Here is a 19801-nt window from a genome sequence, read left to right as displayed (position 1 = left end):
TGGGGGCTCAAACTGGCTCACTAGGGTTTTATGCAGGGTTAGGCATGTGATAATTTGGATATGAGGCTTTTAGTCCTATTGCCCAAATCATTATTATGCACCAATATCAACAAGATTGCAACTCGTAAAGCTCTCATTTAGTCGATCGACCATATGGCTTTTCAATTAATTTTTCAAAACCGGAATAGTTCTCTCTCCTTAGCTCAAGAAATCGGACACCAAAGAACACTATTGTCACCTTATTTGAAGCACGGGAAACCTAGCTCTCCAGAAGTTAGTAAGCAACAACAAGTTTGCAGACCAACCCTTGAGGGAAACGAAGTCTACACTAATAACCCATAAAAAAGTGTGCTAGTTACAATCAATATAGAGAAGATCTTGCATGCACACACAAATAGCAAGTGGTGAAAGTCTGTTCGTGGAAGCTTTTTGTTCTCATAACAAAGCAGTATAGTACTAGGGCACTTTCGGATATTTATGAAGCTAATATCCCTTGTTTATCTATTGGTGATGCATCTGAATTCATTAAAAAATAGGGAGATGCACATATTAAAGAACCATGACAGACAACCTTTCAGAAATTTACTCTCAATAATAACATGTCAGTTACAAAGAGAAAATAACATTTCAATTCTCTATAAAATTAACATTTCAGCCACAGGTGAGAATAAATAGCAGCTAGGCTCTCATGTATAAGTAGGAAACATTACAAGTTGAGTATATACAAGTTTGAATAACACCCGAATAAGATGAGAAGTAAACTTACCAGAATCCTCAAAGACTAGGATTTGATGTAGAGTTACCAGAATCCTCGAATACGTATGGGAAAACTACCTGCTGACATACCAAAATGCTGAAAACAAACCTCTACCAGTATATCTTTAGCAGAACAAAAAAAATTACTCTGTCAATTTAGATCATCTTCGAAACTTTGCGACATTCAATTTTGATTGATCAATTACATTGTTTTCTTTAAATATATAGTGCCATCTTTCCTGTCATCTTTACAAGATAGTCTTACCTTCCTACCTTCCTTTTCTGCATTAAAACTCCTTTTTTATGAAGCTTATTCCCTACAAAACAGTGTAAAATCATTTGCATATCATGTAAGACCCTGAGCAAATTAAGTATTATTTAAACATGGTTTTTTTTACATGATTTTCAAATCTTAAGCGAAAGGAAGGAAACATTTTATATCATAAAAAAATCTTTTGTTTTCTTTTATCAAGTGTAAGTTTTGTCTTACATCACTAGAAAAGGTAATTACAACATCACAAGAAAAGGTACATGAGATGATCTCTTACAGAAAAAATGTAGCATTGGGCGACTCTTTTTTTCATCTGGGCTGAGAGTCCAATATAGGAAGCTAGTCCTAAAGGTAATATAAAAAATGGTTAGCGATAAAAATATATATGTGCTAAGGTAAAGATCATTTCTATTAAGACCCCAAAAATAGATGCACTTAACATTTTATGAAAAAAGATGAATGATATCCATAGGTTAAGCATGAGAGGTTTTACATGGACTAAATGATCTTCAGATGCAGCACGAACGATCCGGGACACAAAATGACTTATAAATAACCCACGAACAAGATTACCTATCTACAGAATGCACATAATGAATAAATGTGTTGAGTGAAGCAGGTTTATTAAATAAAAAAAAAAGAGGAACTATAAGAAGCAGCATAATGACCATGTGCGAGAATGTTTCATTACCTAAATTGCAAACTAAGAAAGATAGGACAAACAAATAATTAATGCCCGATATCAGCATGGAAGGAAAGCATACATTGAAATTACCTCAGTAGTTGTACATCATCTTCATTCAAAAATCATGACTTAATAGTGAACCTACATGCAATAGTGTATTAGAAGCAGGCATACATAAGTTCTTGCTAATTGTGGATACTTTGTCAGCTTTGAAGTAGAGAGAAGAATCCATCTGACAGTTTCTGATAGTCCTTCCATATGAACCAAACGAACTTGTTGACAGATCCTTCTCATCTGGGATTGAAACAAAAGTTATTAGTTGCTATATAATACCAAAATTACTAAATCATTTACCCTGGCATTCATCGGGACAAAGAAATGAAGGTTTGCAATCACTTTAATCAACAAAGACGTTCTCTGATGAGCATAAGAGGAACGAGGTACACTACAAGGGGTAAATTCAAATTTAATGTGTCTATATACATTGATGACTTAGGGAGTTTCAGACAATGCAATAGTTGTAACTGACTGATTTGGTGAAATATGAATTATCGTGGTGATGTATATAATTCATAGTTTAATAGTGCATCCTCTTTAGAAACTAGAAGGTCAGACGAGCACTAGCCAGATACAAACTCTTCATGAGGGAAAAGAAAGATTGCAGCTAAAGCTTCCCTCTAAAGGAACGCATTTTTTGTGTCAGAAAAAAAATGCAAAATTTCCATGAGAAAAGATTATAACAATTGATAAATTAAAATAATTGATGTCTATGGTATGGCATACCTATTTTCATTATACTTGAGACATGAAACGTCAAACAAAATAAATAATTAACCATCATACATTGACAAATAGCTGAAACTCTTCTTACTAATCATTTGTATCTGATTGCAGTGACAAAAACCAAATGAGGAAATGATGTCACTTGAACAGTTCGTGGAAGTTTTTCGATTAGATGATTAAAATGACAAAAATATTTATACTGGTAAACTTACAAATTCATTGTATGTGCTAAGTGACTTGTGAACATAGCAACAACAGTTTGGGAAGCCCTCATTATTCCATTTCACAAGATACCAGCATATTCAAAAAATTTGTTGGTTAGGTTTGAGTTCATAATTTGCCACTAGATCCATAGGCACACTATACTTGCAAATTTACTTGCAAATTACATGCAAAATACAAATAACATTGTCCACAGATGACATAGTACTACCATTTTAAGCTAAGATAAGATCGGAGGTGATCGACAAGTCTAGGTTATTGCAGGTGCTCAAACTCTCACGTTTTCATTTAAAAGTTACTTTCACAAAATTAACATCCATTTGTTAAAACCAGCAATTTGATCAAAATATCTCTTCAAGCACATCATTGGTGTGTTCAAATAGGCAAAGACATTTTCTAAGAAACTCAGATGTCATGCTTCGAGTCTTTTCGACCTTCAATCATGAATAGCAAAGAAACCATGGCATGGAATCCATAGCACTCTAAAATTTTAAAATTAGTTGTACTGATAGAAAGCTTACAAAGTTTATCATGATGAATGACAGAAAATTTGAATCATCTGACAAGACATCTGCCAAGCGCATTGCATTAAGTTCCAGTTGCCCCTTCGGGTAGCTTGCCTCAGAGGGAGCATTAAACATTTTTTTAGCAACGCAAGAACCTATACAAAACAAATGCCCATGATACCACCAAGTAAGACAAAATGACAAATTGACAACTGCATATGTATAGAAGGCAAAATCTTCTCAAAGTGCAGATATTGCAATGCTTATTGTATAGGAAATACTATAAACATTTGTTATAGACCGAACTGCGACTGGGCAATACTATAAACAAGAAAAAGTTTGAAATGTCAGATTTGGGTTTTCTCGTGTGTAAAATTTCTGCAGCACATTTAAGATAATTTTAGTTTCATTTTCAAAGTACAAAACTTGCTGGTTATTCAATGTTATTGTAACAGTAGATCTAAAGGGTCTGGGAATTCTTTTTCTATTATAAATGCAATGACACATGTATCTCTCTGAGAGTTATGACAGAAACTGCATGATGCTTTGACTTTAGAAACCAATACCTTGAGTCCAACTGTCACGACCGCAGTTAGCTAAGGATAGCATAATCCGGGGAATTCGCGACTAAGGAGGGATTATAAGAAGCGGGGATAGAATTTAGGGGAAATTAAAACCAAAGCAAAACGAGACACACATAATAACTTAAATACGGAAATACTTATAACCAAAATACACTCGATCATGTAGAATCGAGTGACCGTTCATACAAGTTCTGATTATCAGAGTAAAGAGTAAGATAGACACTGCCTCTTAACCGGCACAGCGGAAACGAAAGAACGCGGTCCATGTATGGAGACATGAACCTCCGGGAGTTTTGTTCATAGTTATCTACTAGATTGCTCTCCACAGCACTTATCCCTTCCCCTTTCCACGACTCAATCTGCACGTTTAGAAATATGCAGGGCTGAGTACAAAAAGTACTCAGTGAACATAATGCCGAAAATTACAAATATACATTTGAAAATATTGTCAAGCCATCATCGCAGTAATACTCGGGGTTTTATTGAAAAGACCCGAGCTTACTAAAATATTCACTTTGGGCCCTTTTTCCTGTACTTAGCCATATCTGATCACCTTGTGCCGTCGAGATGGTGTTCTCGCACGGTCACCTTACATGCATGTGCCGGGAAGGTGGCCACCTTCCACGGTCACCTTCTCTGCCCAACATGTCAGAGGTATCCTTGTGCCGGGAAGGTGGCCACCTTCCTCGGTCACCTGCTCTGCCCAACATGACAGAGGGAGCTTGTGTACACTAGTCCGAGCGGGGACACCACCCTCACTGGGACCCGAATTCGACTTATATCATCATTCATAATTCCTTTGGCCTTAGCCAAACAGATAGGCATCATACAAAAACATTTATGGCAAGACAACATCTTTAAGAATCACGAACATGTGTTCGTGTTTTCATAAAATACGATTTGTATTTTTAGTATAGGAAAGCTCACCTTGATCGCTTATTTTCCTTACTTGAATCTCTTACTCCGACCTTACTTGCGGAGATAACCTTTTGAAACAACACAATAGGAAAAAAAAATAAATACTAATTCAGTTTTAAACTAATCTGATTAAATGAGAAATAAAATCTCAAGGTTTAACTTTATTATTAACATTATTATTATTATTATTATTATTATTCGAAATTTCCAAATCTTGCATTATTTACTTCCACTTCGTTTGCTAGTTAGATTCCAACCAAAATTTGATATTCTATACTTTACTAATTACTCCTAAAAAAATAAAACAATTTGGGTCACAACTATTTATTTTAGCTTACTTAACCATTTCATTCTTAGGCCCGGAATAATTTAATTTCGGAATGGACCTCAAATCAATATGCATTACAGCCCCAAGGTCGCCGAATCGGCTCGGAGGCTTCACGTTCCTCGCCGGCCCTGTCTTCGCAATGGATACTTCCTCCCTTGCTACACTCTGCTCCTCGACCGGCTCTTTCCGAGGCTGTAGGTCTGCCGGAGTCGTTTCCTACTCCCTGCTCGGCTCATGCCGAAGTTGTAGCTCGGCTGGGACCATGCTCGGCCCTGGCCGAGGTTTCAGCTCGGCGGGGACCATGCTCGGCTCTTGCCGAGGTTTCAGCTCGGCGGGGACCATGCTCGGCTCTTGCCGAGGTTTCAGCTCGGCGGGGATTGTATCCACCAGCCCTCCCCTCCCTTCCAGCGCCGTCGCCGTCGAGACCCTCATCTCCAGCGGCCGACGCCGTTTCCGACAGGTAGGTGATCGGTTTCTTCATCCCCTCCCCCTTTTTTTATTTATTTAGGTTTTAAATACCTTTGTGATAATAGACTTTGTTAATTTCATTCCAAGATTTCTAGATTCATGGAAAGAAAGCAAGGATGCGTTTTTGGAGCGTGGGCTGCCATCGTTGACGACGGAGCGCCGAGCTCGCTGCCGGAAGTTCCTCACGGCAGATTTACAGATTGTTTCAAGATGAGTTTCTATATTTATTTCAGAGGTCTACATAGAATTGTTATAAGAGTCACATGCTTTTTGGTGTTGTCTAAAGCATCATTAAAAGTCCTATGTTTCATGGATGTATGTATTTGTATTAAAAGTTAAGAGAATTACAAATTACCTTAGAAGTAGAAAGTAAAAAAAGTGTCTGGTATGGCTGAATCTGGGACACACACTGCTATGTCTGATGTCTTCTTAAAGTTGTTGCAAGTTGTTGTTACGTGGAAGAAGTTGGGGTTTGATAGAGATGAGTGGTGAAGAAAGTGACTGTTATACATGTGGATGTATCTAAACTTCTACATGATACGTTGGCAGCAAGTTTGCTGACAGCAAGTTGCCAACATTCTTCCCCTTAGTCATTCTCCTTTTGTATAGCATTTAATGCATTCTCTGCTAGCATTTAATGCTATAATAAATGATATGCCAAAATCTATCTTAAAAGATCTGCACCATAATTATCTCATTCGATTATTCTTTTGGAAAGAAAGAAAATTTTATTTGTTTATTTGTTTGATTTAGCGCTGGAAAAAAAAACCAAGGTCAGATCGGAGCTACTCTTGTTGACGTACCCGATTTTTCTTTAGAAATACTAGGAGTAATATATATATACATATATTTACGCTTTCTATTCACTTGTCTAATCATCAAAATAATAACAACGACAAATTATTGTAGCTCGAATCTAATCGCATAAAAGTTACTAATATAAGTAATTTGGCTAATAATATTGTTTCTAATAATATCGGCTTAGCGGGTCGTTACATACTACCCCTCTTAAAAGAAATTTCGTCCCGAAATTTAGGATGTGTTTAAACAAAAAAACTCGGGATATTTCTCCTTCATTTTCTCTTCTAGCTCCCATGTTGCTTCTTCCTGTCCGTGGTTTTTCCACAAAACCTTCACTGTAGTAATCGACTTGTTCCGAAGCTGTTGCACCTTTCGGTCTAGTATTTCTATCGGCTTTTCTTCGTAGCTCAGGTCAGGTTCTAAAGCGATTTCCTCGTGACGAATGACATGCTTCGGGTCGAACACGTACCTCCGAAGTTGGGAGACGTGGAATACGTGGTGCACATTACAAAAATTGGGTGGTAATGCCAAACGATATGCTACCGGGCCCACTTATTCCAGAATTTCATAGGGTCCAATAAATCGTGGTTTCAGCTTTCCTCTGAGTCCAAATCTGGTTATCCCTTTGGAAGGAGATACTTTCAAAAAGACTTTCTCTCCGATGTTAAATTTCAAATCCGTTCGACGCTCATCTGCGTAGGATTTTTGTCGGTCTTGCGCTTCCTTGATTCGACTCCGGATTCGTCTCACGATTTCAATCATCTCCGCCACGGATTCTGGGCCTAATACCTTTCTCTCCCCTACTTCGTCCCAATAGAGTGGAGACCGACATTTTCTTCCATATAGTGCCTCATAAGGTGCCATGTCGATGGTGGCTTGATAACTATTATTATAGGCAAACTCTATCAGATGCAAGATGGATTCCCAATTTTCTCCTCTATCGAGTACGACGGCCCTCAACATATCTTCTAGAGTTTGAATTGTCCTCTCGGATTGTCCGTCGGTCTGGGGGTGGAATGCGGTGCTGAAATTTAATCTCGTACCCATTTCCCTTTGCATGCTTTGCCAGAATCTGGATGTAAACTTCGAGTCTCGGTCTGACGTGATTGTCACAGGTACTCCATGCAGACGCACAATTTCCCTTACGTATAACTGTGCTAGCTTCTCGGATCCATACGTGATGGGAATAGGGATGAAATGAGCACTTTTCGTGAGTCGATCAACAATTACCCAAATGGCAGTATTTCCACGCTTGGATCTGGGCAGGCCTGTCACGAAATCCATGGCGATATGTTCCCATTTCCACTCGGGAATTTCCAAGGGTTGTAATTTCCCGTAAGGTCGTTGGTGCAATGCCTTGACTCGCTGGCAAGTTAAACATCTCTCGACAAACATTGCGATGCTTCTTTTCATGCCGTCCCACCAAAACTTTCTTTTCAGATCCTGGTACATTTTTGTGCTTCCCGGATGAGCGGTATACGGAGTGTCGTGTGCCTCAATCAATATTTCATTCCTAAGGTCCGGATTGGCCGGTACACACAGTCTTCCTTCAAAAGTGAGGGCATTGTCCGCCTCTTCTCTATAATTGCTTTGCTCACCGGTCCGCACTTTTATTCGTATTTTCTCCAGCGCTTCGTCGTGTCTTTGGGCGTCAACTATTCGTTTCCTCAGGTCGGGCTGCAGCACCAAAGTTGCGATTTTAGCTTCCACCGTTTCCGGTGCTTGTATTATTTCTATTCTCATCTTGGCGAATTCTTGTATTAGTATTCCCTCCCTGGTGGCTAGACAAGCTTGTGATTGGGACTTTCGACTCAGTGCGTCAGCTACCACATTTGCCTTGCCAGGATGGTAGTTTATGGTGCAATCGTAATCCTTCACCAACTCAAGCCATCTTCTCTGTCGCATGTTTAGATCCCTTTGTTCGAAAAAGTACTTTAGACTCTTGTGGTCAGTGAAAATCTCACACTTAACCCCATATAGGTGGTGTCTCCAAATTTTTAGTGCATGCACTACGGCTGCTAATTCCAGATCGTGAGTGGGGTAGTTCAGTTCGTGGGGTCGAAGTTGTCTCGACGCGTAAGCTATCACCTTCCCGTTCTGCATTAGGACGCACCCAAGTCCATTTTTCGAAGCATCTGTGTAAACCACGTAGTTTGATCCTGGTTCCGGCACGGCTAACACGGGGGCGGTGGTTAGTTTCTCCTTTAGCAGTTGGAAGCTAGCTTCGCATTCAGGGGTCCACACGAACCTGATGCCCTTTTTGAGTTGTTGGGTCATTGGCCTGGCAATCCTTGAGAACCCTTCGATGAATCTTCTATAGTAGCCAGCCAGTCCTAGAAAACTTCGAATTTCGTTCGGGCTGGTTGGTGATTTCCAGTTCTGTACGGCCCCTACCTTTGCTGGGTCTACCCGGATTCCTTCTGCTGTTACTATGTGTCCAAGAAAATTAACCTCCGTGAGCCAGAATTCGCACTTGCTGAATTTAGCATAGAGTCTCTCGGTCCTTAATATTTCGAGGGTAGTTCTTAGATGTTCCGCGTGTTCTGATCTATTCTTTGAGTAAATGAGGACGTCGTCTATGAAGACCAGGACGAATTTGTCGAGATATGGATGGAAAATGCGATTCATCAAATCCATGAACACCGCAGGGGCGTTGGTCAATCCAAAAGGCATTACTACAAATTCATAGTGACCGTACCTGGTGCGAAAAGCTGTTTTGGGTATATCTTCAGACCGAATCTTCAGTTGGTGGTATCCGGACCTTAAGTCAATCTTAGAAAATATACTGGCCCCCTTGAGCTGGTCAAATAAATCATCTATCCTTGGCAATGGGTATTTATTCTTGAGTGTCACCTTGTTCAATTCTCGGTAGTCTATGCACATCCTCAACGTCCCATCCTTCTTCTTGACGAAAAGTACAGGAGCTCCCCATGGTGACACGCTGGGTCTGATAAAACCCAGGTCTAAAAGTTCTTGCAGTTGTAGTTTCAGTTCTCCCAGTTCCTTTGGGGCCATTCGGTATGGCGCTTTTGAAATTGGCGCGGCTCCTGGTTCCAAATCGATGGTGAATTCCAGTCGTCTGTCTGGGGGTAACCCGGGTAGCGTGTCAGGAAACACGTCTGTAAATTCACGTACAATCTCCACGTCCTCAATCTTCTTTTCTTCATTATGTTCTCTGCTTAAGTAGACGAGGTAGGCGGGACACCCTTTTCTCACCAGCGCGGCTGCTTGTAGGACCGAAATTATGGATTTGCGCTTGTTCATAGTGATTCCATGGAGTTCAACTTGCCCTTCTCCTGGAGTTTGAAAGGAAATATGTCTTTCACTGCACTTGATGGTGGCGTGGTTCTTGGCCAACCATTCCATTCCTAGTATAATATCGACATCTTCCATTTTCATGACCCCCAAGTTATTAGCAATAACCTTACGTTCTCCGAGCGTGATTTCTAGATTCGAGCACTTTTGTGTGATTTCTATAACTCCTCCTACTGGTGAGGACACCGTTACTCTAGGTTCGGCTGGTTCTGGTGTGAGTTCTAAAGTGCTTACACACGAGGTTGATATGAAGGAGTGCGAGGCACCAGTATCAAACAATAGGACAATAGGTACGTTCAGTAGAGTGCCCATACCTGCCAAATTCCCATGGTTGTTGTTCTGTTGGTTTCGTCCCAATGCATATGCCCTAGCTTGAGTTGAGAGGCTCGGTCGTTGTGGATGCGGGGTCTGGTGGTTCTGGGTGTCTGCATGTAGAGCTCGCAAGTGTTGACGTTGTGCTGGCTGGTTAGTTGGTGCACTCCTTCTCTGGGGTCCATTTTGACAGTTCCTGGCGATATGGCCATACCTTCCACAAGTAAAACAAATCATTTCTCCGGCCCTGCAGATTCCGCTGTGGGGCTTGTTACATTTGGGACAAAGATTGGGCCTTGGTTGAGTGATTCCTGTGGGGTTAAAGATAGGCTGCCTTGCAAAGTTTTGTGGGCGGGGTGGTCCATGCCATGGCTTCTTTTGTCTCCACTGGTTCTGGTTTCCTTCCCACTTCCTTTTGTCCCTTGGGGCTTGGGACGAGGTCTGCAGTGACATATTTGTAGGGTTTGGTGCAGGTCTTTCCTTAGGCAATGCAGCTTCAATGTCTAAGGCCAGTTTTAGAGCTTCGGTATATGGTATTCCGCCACGGCTAGCCAATGCTACTCTTATTTCGTGCCTCAAGCCAGTACAAAATTTCTCGGACATCTTTTCATCCGTATCCACTTGATCAGCTCCGTACCTGGACAGGTCAAAGAAGGCGCGATCATATTCTGTCACTGACATTCGTCCCTGTTTCAAGTTGTAAAACTCTGTTTCTTTTTGCTTTTTATAGCTCTTAGGGATGTACTTGTCATAGATTCCTGTCTTGAACTGTTCCCAGGTTAGGTCCTCTAGCTGCTGCGGGGGCATTATCTTTTTGCGAGCCTCCCACCAATAATCTGCTGACCCTGTCAGTTGGAGTGAGGCACAAATCAAGCGCTCATCATCTGTGCATTGCAGTAAGTCAAACAGGCGCTCTAGTGCACGTATCCACGATTCCGCTTCAGCGGGGTCGCCTTTTCCGTCAAATGTTGGCGGCTTCTTTTTCAGAAAGGTGTTAATGACAGTCCTATCCACTGTCGGGGCAAGTGGAGGCGAAAGTGATCGAGGTGGAGATGGTGGCGGAGGGTTTACGTGTTGTCTTTCGGGCTCAGGGTGCGGCCTTCTACCACGTCCTCTTCCTCTTCCTCGGGGTCGCCCAGCTATCCTTGGCGGCATTTTCTATTGATAAAACACTTCCTTATAAGTTACTATTGTTGGAAAGATTTTAAAGATTAGGAGAGTAGAGAACTTCAATTTATTCAAACAATCATTATCAAATTCTGCTAAAGGCAGAAAGTAAAACATGTATATAGATACATATAAAGTTTATGTACAGGGAAAAATTGCCTCCACGGAGGACTTTCGTACAACCATTCTTGGTGTCGCAAAATATCACATCTGTTACTAAACAGATGTTAGTCAAAATATGTCAAGCCACAGAACACTCACATGAATGTTTCTGTGATGTCAAAATACTATAGCTAGTCAAAACATAAACCAGAACGGTCTCATAACGGATCCGTTTCTGGAGTACACACATATATACAAAGCTGACATCCCTATCTAGTCAACGATCAGACTGGTGTCTCAGTGGCACTCGCACCGGTCCCCGGGTCCTCCTCATCTTCCTCTGGCTCCTCCTCGTCTGAACTCTCATCAAGGAGAATAGCTGACTCCATAGTGCTGCCCGGAGGATGTGGTCCACGGGACACAGCTCCCCAATGGCGTATAGCCCATGCGACGGGTCCACGCTCTAGTGATATAGGCTCGCGGCGACTCGGAATAGTACGACTCGTCGCTCCTGGCAGTGCGTCGAGAGATGCCTCGGAGGGAATGGGCAGTGGCTGTAGGCGACTGGTGCCAACTATGATCTTCTGCTCAACTGACTCACCCTCGTCTGAAAGAGTGGCAGGGGCCTTGCCCCTCCTACGCCTCTCGGCTGCTGCAGCTCGTAACTCTCTCGCCTCGGTGCCTGCCGACCCTACTCCTTCTAGGCTCGGTGCGGGGTCAGGGCTGACTAGGTAGAGGTCCTCCTCAACTCCCAAAGGGGAACGAGATGGTCCAGCCTCAAACTCCCCGCGAGTCCGACGCCTCGGTGGAGAGGGCAGAGGTAGGAGAATCAGCTCGGGCTGCGGATCTGCTGGCTGCGGAGTGACCGGCTCGGGCTGGAGGTCTGCTGGCTGTGGAACTCCTGGGTCTCCTATCGGGGCTAGATCGCCCGGCCGCATGTATGGCCCCCTCGGTGCCTGGCCATGTAGGATAAAACACGAGTGAATCTCCCCGATGAACTCGGGAAAATCACCATGAGGGTCGAATAAAGGGGCTGCAGGAAATATATAATCACGGGATCTGTCGATGGCAAATCCTACCCATTCCGAGGGTAGAAGCCAGATAAGCCGTCGGATACCGTCATAGTGAGTCACTCCAAATGGGTGCGCTCTCTCCCAGAGCCACCTGAACTGTGCTAGAAGTATCCCAAGATCTTCTCCTACGAGCATCACAAATGTGAAGTACTCAAAGAGAATGTCCTCGACTGCAGGATAAACCATCTACAAGAAGGCGTATCGTTCAGATTCTCGTATTCTCATACTTAAATATGTGTACAAATCATAAAGACATAAACGTGATGCGATGCAAAAGCTCGATCATTCCTACAAGTCGTAACCAACTGTGTTATACTTGGGTACTAGAAACAGTCCTAGAAGTCACTTCTACGTCACATCATACATTTCACTATCGTTCGGAACTACTTGTTATAATGTTTTTGGTTTTGTTGCCTCGCTCAGGGAAGCGTTGGCAAATTATGATTGATGTTCCGTTAAGGCTATGTATAAAAAAAAAATTTTAATACACAGTTCAGTAAATAGAAAATACACACTTGCTTTCAAAGTATAATCACTTACCGTTGCTTTGGTTGAGCGTGTTGGGGGTAGGTGCTGGGAGTCTCTTTTATTAGAGGAAAAAGCCTAGCGGAACAATGCTAGACCGAATATTATTGAAAAAGACCCTCGGGTTCTGAGCGAGAAAGAATGCTCTGATACCACTCTGTCACGACCGCAGTTAGCTAAGGATAGCATAATCCGGGGAATTCGCGACTAAGGAGGGATTATAAGAAGCGGGGATAGAATTTAGGGGAAATTAAAGCCAAAGCAAAACGAGACACACATAATAACTTAAATACGGAAATACTTATAACCAAAATACACTCGATCATGTAGAATCGAGTGACCGTTCATACAAGTTCTGATTATCAGAGTAAAGAGTAAGATAGACACTGCCTCTTAACCGGCACAGCGGAAACGAAAGAACGCGGTCCATGTATGGAGACATGAACCTCCGAGAGTTTTGTTCATAGTTATCTACTAGATTGCTCTCCACAGCACTTATCCCTTCCCCTTTCCACGACTCAACCTGCACGTTTAGAAATATGCAGGGCTGAGTACAAAAAGTACTCAGTGAACATAATGCCGAAAATTACAAATATACATTTGAAAATATTGTCAAGCCATCATCGCAGTAATACTCGGGGTTTTATTGAAAAGACCCGAGCTTACTAAAATATTCACTTTGGGCCCTTTTTCCTGTACTTAGCCATATCTGATCACCTTGTGCCGTCGAGATGGTGTTCTCGCACGGTCACCTTACATGCATGTGCCGGGAAGGTGGCCACCTTCCACGGTCACCTTCTCTGCCCAACATGTCAGAGGTATCCTTGTGCCGGGAAGGTGGCCACCTTCCTCGGTCACCTGCTCTGCCCAACATGACAGAGGGAGCTTGTGTACACTAGTCCGAGCGGGGACACCACCCTCACTGGGACCCGAATTCGACTTATATCATCATTCATAATTCCTTTGGCCTTAGCCAAACAGATAGGCATCATACAAAAACATTTATGGCAAGACAACATCTTTAAGAATCACGAACATGTGTTCGTGTTTTCATAAAATACGATTTGTATTTTTAGTATAGGAAAGCTCACCTTGATCGCTTATTTTCCTTACTTGAATCTCTTACTCCGACCTTACTTGCGGAGATAACCTTTTGAAACAACACAATAGGAAAAAAAAATAAATACTAATTCAGTTTTAAACTAATCTGATTAAATGAGAAATAAAATCTCAAGGTTTAACTTTATTATTAACATTATTATTATTATTATTATTATTATTCGAAATTTCCAAATCTTGCATTATTTACTTCCACTTCGTTTGCTAGTTAGATTCCAACCAAAATTTGATATTCTATACTTTACTAATTACTCCTAAAAAAATAAAACAATTTGGGTCACAACTATTTATTTTAGCTTACTTAACCATTTCATTCTTAGGCCCGGAATAATTTAATTTCGGAATGGACCTCAAATCAATATGCATTACAGCCCCAAGGTCGCCGAATCGGCTCGGAGGCTTCACGTTCCTCGCCGGCCCTGTCTTCGCAATGGATACTTCCTCCCTTGCTACACTCTGCTCCTCGACCGGCTCTTTCCGAGGCTGTAGGTCTGCCGGAGTCGTTTCCTACTCCCTGCTCGGCTCATGCCGAAGTTGTAGCTCGGCTGGGACCATGCTCGGCCCTGGCCGAGGTTTCAGCTCGGCGGGGACCATGCTCGGCTCTTGCCGAGGTTTCAGCTCGGCGGGGACCATGCTCGGCTCTTGCCGAGGTTTCAGCTCGGCGGGGATTGTATCCACCAGCCCTCCCCTCCCTTCCAGCGCCGTCGCCGTCGAGACCCTCATCTCCAGCGGCCGACGCCGTTTCCGACAGGTAGGTGATCGGTTTCTTCATCCCCTCCCCCTTTTTTTATTTATTTAGGTTTTAAATACCTTTGTGATAATAGACTTTGTTAATTTCATTCCAAGATTTCTAGATTCATGGAAAGAAAGCAAGGATGCGTTTTTGGAGCGTGGGCTGCCATCGTTGACGACGGAGCGCCGAGCTCGCTGCCGGAAGTTCCTCACGGCAGATTTACAGATTGGTTCAAGATGAGTTTCTATATTTATTTCAGAGGTCTACATAGAATTGTTATAAGAGTCACATGCTTTTTGGTGTTGTCTAAAGCATCATTAAAAGTCCTATGTTTCATGGATGTATGTATTTGTATTAAAAGTTAAGAGAATTACAAATTACCTTAGAAGTAGAAAGTAAAAAAAGTGTCTGGTATGGCTGAATCTGGGACACACACTGCTATGTCTGATGTCTTCTTAAAGTTGTTGCAAGTTGTTGTTACGTGGAAGAAGTTGGGGTTTGATAGAGATGAGTGGTGAAGAAAGTGACTGTTATACATGTGGATGTATCTAAACTTCTACATGATACGTTGGCAGCAAGTTTGCTGACAGCAAGTTGCCAACATTCTTCCCCTTAGTCATTCTCCTTTTGTATAGCATTTAATGCATTCTCTGCTAGCATTTAATGCTATAATAAATGATATGCCAAAATCTATCTTAAAAGATCTGCACCATAATTATCTCATTCGATTATTCTTTTGGAAAGAAAGAAAATTTTATTTGTTTATTTGTTTGATTTAGCGCTGGAAAAAAAAACCAAGGTCAGATCGGAGCTACTCTTGTTGACGTACCCGATTTTTCTTTAGAAATACTAGGAGTAATATATATATACATATATTTACGCTTTCTATTCACTTGTCTAATCATCAAAATAATAACAACGACAAATTATTGTAGCTCGAATCTAATCGCATAAAAGTTACTAATATAAGTAATTTGGCTAATAATATTGTTTCTAATAATATCGGCTTAGCGGGTCGTTACACCAACAGACTTTGCCACATCCTGAGTTGATGTTTTGCTGGCCACCTCTTCCAGGTAGGATACACTTTCAGCTTCACAAAGGTGCAACAGCTGCAGCAGAAAAAAATACATTTACTTCAAAGAAATAAGGGCCGGTTTACACAACCACACCAAGCACAAGCACATAAAAATTTTAAGGTGCGCTAACTTTACCAGCAGCAGTTGTATTATTCAAAGGCATAAATCCACTAATCTTAATTGGAAAGTGCACTCGCAATAGATAAAGCTTTAGATTTTAGGTGAGAGATAGCAGCCATGTACGAGGAAATATTGTCTAAGCCCAATAATTTTAAGTTCATGACGGCCTAAACCAGAATAAGAACGACTACATTACCACACTACTCCTGAATTAATAAACATGACACAAGGAAGAAAATAAATAATAAAGAAACAAAAGGGGAAAAGAAAAAGAGAAAGTAAACAGGAATGAAGAAAGAATTCAGAAGTGTGAGATTTTAGTTCTCTAGCGGGATAAAGTTATAAATGCTATTAATAGAACTTGTAATATGCTAATTCACAGTACTAATCTAGCTTAAAAATAATTGACTGCCCAACATTGTATAATCATTCTCTAGTGTAACAATTACTTTATCCGTCCCCCAGTTCTATAGCACAATTACTATGTCTGGTGTCCCCTAAAATTTAGCACTTTCCATTTTGGTTCATGAAGACACTCTAGTTTATATTTCAAACTTCCAATGACACATTTATCAAAAAACCGCATTTTTTCACAACATAGTGGGACCCTCAATAAAACCCTTTATCCACTTAAACCACATCGACCAAATGTGCTATACTATTGGGAGACAAGGAATTACATTCCCACGTATCAAACATCAACTTTTTCACCCAAGCTCAAATGTAACAAACAAATGTAGGACATACATCAACATGCATCAGATAAAGCTGCAGCCACATAAGCAAATCAAGCTGATTATGGAATCTCTTACTATCTCACTTGGACAGAAATAAATGAAGTCCCGGAGCAGAAACATGTATGCAAAATAGAAATTCCAGCTCAAGTTCCCTGGAGCAGAAACATGTATTCACCACATTTGACATTTTAAAGAAATGTCAATGCTTTCAGGCAGTGAAAACTCTAATCAGATGAAAGGATAAAATCTTGTTCTTCACAATGCATTCCAGGAACAACTTTTGCTGACACAAGGACTGTAGAAATTGAAGAGAAGAATCACACTCTGGCAGAGGTGATTCAAGGTCTCTTCAGTAGTAGGGAAAGCACTTCCAGATGAATCGTTGGTCTGCAGAAACTTGACATCTACACAAACAGCAGCAAATTCTGCCTCTATGAATATGTCCACCTGCCACCAACTCTACTTACTCAGCCACAACATTACTTGATAACACATTGAAATAACAACAATCAAGATGATGGAGTAGGAAGATTTATACCATTAAACAAGTAATTTAATGTTCTTAGTTTTCACCAAATCCTGGATTGCTACCTTGTAATATGCATTCAATGCTTGAGCAACCTCTTGGTAGTGTGGAGAAACAATTTTATAATACAAACTACCAGAGCCGAATGAAGAAGAACCATGCCATTGGGTATGGTGTGAGATTCCTGGATACGAAGTAGTAAGTACATATCTACAAACAACAGAGGAAAGATCTAAACTTTCAAGGAAATGAATACTGACATGTCTGTATGGACCAAGTAGAACTAGCAGATAGAAGACCAGGTCAATCAGTTGCTCTGATATCTTCACATCATCAAGCAATATCTGAAGAAAACATATGATGATATATGAATTAAGGGGGATACAAAGGATGTATACAAATATAACCATATCATGATACACGTAACAAGTATGATGCCAAAAGTTGAGAGTGTCAATAATTTTCAAGTACAATAAACAACAAAGATAAATTAAGAAAGAGCTAGGATCAATGTGAAGATAAGGAGCTGTGAATCATAATTATTAAAGGTTAAAGACCAAAAGGGCCCTGGAGAAGTGGAACTAAAATACCTACACAACATTAAGTAGCGCATTTTATTGGTGAGTTTATGAGCTTAGGAAGTTGTGGTTTATGCAAAAACATTAGCAACTGCACATACCTAAAACTAGAGGAAATTAAGCAGAAAGGTTGTCAGGATAACTAGAAAAAAACTTGTTAAGATACTTTTAAACCTCCATCTATTACAATAGTTTCCTAAAGCAAAAAGAAGGAAAGTGAAAACAAAGATACTGTTACATGATGCAGTGGAAAAAACCACTATAAGAGAATACATGTCACTAGTAAAGTAACCAAGTCAAAATAAAAAATTCTTTCAATCCGTGTACGTTTGTCATCTTGCATCAATCAGCACACAAATCCAATTATAAGTGTAATATAGGGCTTTTGAAAACTAACAAAAATTAGACCAGTGTCGTCTGCTTGATATGATGATAGAAAATACAGTTTGACTTCCGATAACCTGTTCAATTTTGGGCACTCGAGAGGCAAGATGAATCATGGAATGCAAGAGAAGAATTCCACATAGCAAATACTTGAATGTGGATTTGTCCATTTCCCAATCCATAATCACTGCAATAAGGTGACGAGGAAGATTCCTTGCATATTTTTCCATGTCAACCTGCAATAATCATGTAATTCCAACATGTGCATTCCGAAGTATAAATACCAATAACAATATCTGTAACATAAACAGTAATATTTAGAACAACCCTATTAATTTCTACGAGTACATCCCTAATACAACAAGCCAAGAAATTGAAGATTTGACCTCTGCAGAGTTCCCAACAAACTACAGTTCCAGCATCACACAACTGTTTCACCATCAAAATCGAGAGAGAAATAGAGTCAGTCAGTGGGTCTAGCTTGCAAAATGGCTGAGACCAAATTCTAAGATAAATGCTCAAAGGAATAACACCAATCTACAAATAAACAAGCGATGACCTGCTCTTTCAACCCAAGAATGTTTGGACATCACAATAAGTTTAATAGCTTCACAAATCAAGATGGGAACCCATATATCATGACCCAGATCTAACTCCCTAACATATCTAGCCAAACAGGAAGATAAAATTTATAAACTGGAAAGTTAATGGAAACAACTTAGTTAGGCCGAGAAGTCCACGGCAGTCCACCGCTGCAACGACTGCTTGGTGGATTCTGGAGAGCCGCTCAGAGAGAATCGGCGGCACCGAAATCAGACGGTGAGTCCGTGAGGAGGTCGACGGTGACGTGTATCCCGCCTCGTCGATTTAAATAAACACTGACATGCAACAAAGACAGTGAAATTCCAAAAAGGAACACAAAATAGCAGGAAAATACAAATAAACAAGGAAAAGGACAATACCGCCAAGAAATTTAACAAATTAAAACTCCATAATACACCTAATCACCTACACCCATTTTTTGTAGCTTAATTTGCACGCATTATCACAAACTACAACTTCGCCCCCAACACTACCACTCAGTAACGCGCCGCTGGGAACTAAACCAGTTTCGCAAACCCATATCAAACTCCATTTCCACAAAACTAAAATAAACATAGAACTAAAAGCAAATTCAGCGAGAAAAAAGTTACCGGAGATTGCTTCGACGTCGGCGGCGCCTGGAGCCACGATGAGCAGCCGGAATCGGAGGCGTCGTCGCAGCCGGAGAAATCGAGACTAGAAAGTGAGGCGGTTAATGGGAGTGATACTTTTTCTAACGGGAATTCTAATTTGGGGGAATTCAAATCGAAAAAGAATTTTAGATAGAAAGGGTAATTTATTTGGGCTGGGATTAATTCCTTGATGGGTGTGTTGAAGGGAACGAATCCTCTGATGTCTATAAAAACACAGCACCGTGCATTAAACGCATAGGAAATGGAGTAAAACGCAGACATACAATTTATCTTCATTTTCAACCCATTTTCCCTTTTATTATGGTTTAGGTAAATATTAATACAAATTGCATTTCAACCCCATGGCCCACCATACAGCACGACTTCTTTCATACTCCGTATAGTACACGTATCATTTTTTACAAAAGTTGGTTTTTTATTTTTATCACTAATTACTTAAGACTGATTTGTTTTATTGATATATTTATAAAATAT

General features: G+C 40.8%; 3 protein-coding genes across 42 annotated transcripts in view; all 3 read right to left on the bottom strand.

The window, feature by feature from the left end:
• Nucleotides 1-3378, bottom strand: part of LOC121787368 (nodulin homeobox-like) — a 33928-nt gene extending 30550 nt beyond the window's left edge. For 9 of the 27 annotated variants that reach the window (XR_006047380.1, XR_006047366.1, XR_006047387.1 and 6 more), the window contains exons 1-5: nt 3239-3378; nt 1521-2006; nt 1305-1372; nt 1022-1073; nt 767-834 (exon numbers count right to left, since the gene is read on the bottom strand). The gene's annotated coding sequence lies outside the window, so the exon portion shown is untranslated. The remainder of the gene's footprint in view (nt 1-766; nt 835-1021; nt 1074-1304; nt 1373-1520; nt 2007-3238) is intronic. The other 18 variants (XR_006047388.1, XR_006047390.1, XR_006047392.1 and 15 more) reach the window with 18 other exon arrangements.
• Nucleotides 3379-3965: 587 nt separating this feature from the next.
• Nucleotides 3966-11104, bottom strand: LOC121786740. The gene is made up of 4 exons (XM_042185370.1): nt 8794-11104; nt 8436-8751; nt 6962-7307; nt 3966-4166 (listed from the first exon to the last, which is right to left on the bottom strand). The coding sequence occupies exons 1-4, from the start codon at nt 11102-11104 to the stop codon at nt 3966-3968; spliced, it is 3174 nt and encodes a 1057-aa protein (XP_042041304.1).
• A 4352-nt stretch (nt 11105-15456) lies between these two features.
• LOC121787365 lies at nt 15457-19591 on the bottom strand. Of its 14 annotated transcripts, none has more exons than XR_006047354.1 (8): nt 19286-19588; nt 18811-18970; nt 18479-18521; nt 18170-18388; nt 17391-17474; nt 17143-17314; nt 16615-17051; nt 15457-15780 (listed from the first exon to the last, which is right to left on the bottom strand). XR_006047354.1 is itself a non-coding variant. In XM_042186079.1 (5 exons), exons 1-4 carry the CDS (start codon nt 19586-19588, stop codon nt 17210-17212), a joined length of 651 nt encoding a protein of 216 aa, XP_042042013.1. In that variant the 5' UTR covers nt 19589-19591; the 3' UTR covers nt 16647-17051; nt 17196-17209. The 14 variants fall into 14 exon arrangements, 1 of the variants encoding a protein (XP_042042013.1); XR_006047353.1 differs by having other exon boundaries at nt 18170-18328; nt 19286-19587; XR_006047352.1 differs by having other exon boundaries at nt 18479-18970.
• Nucleotides 19592-19801: the final 210 nt, after the last annotated feature.

Source organism: Salvia splendens, chromosome 22, assembly GCF_004379255.2.
Source record: "Salvia splendens isolate huo1 chromosome 22, SspV2, whole genome shotgun sequence".
Taxonomy (NCBI): Eukaryota; Viridiplantae; Streptophyta; class Magnoliopsida; order Lamiales; family Lamiaceae; genus Salvia; species Salvia splendens.
Note: the sequence above shows the minus strand (reverse complement) of the source record. Positions and strands in the feature narration are given on the sequence as shown.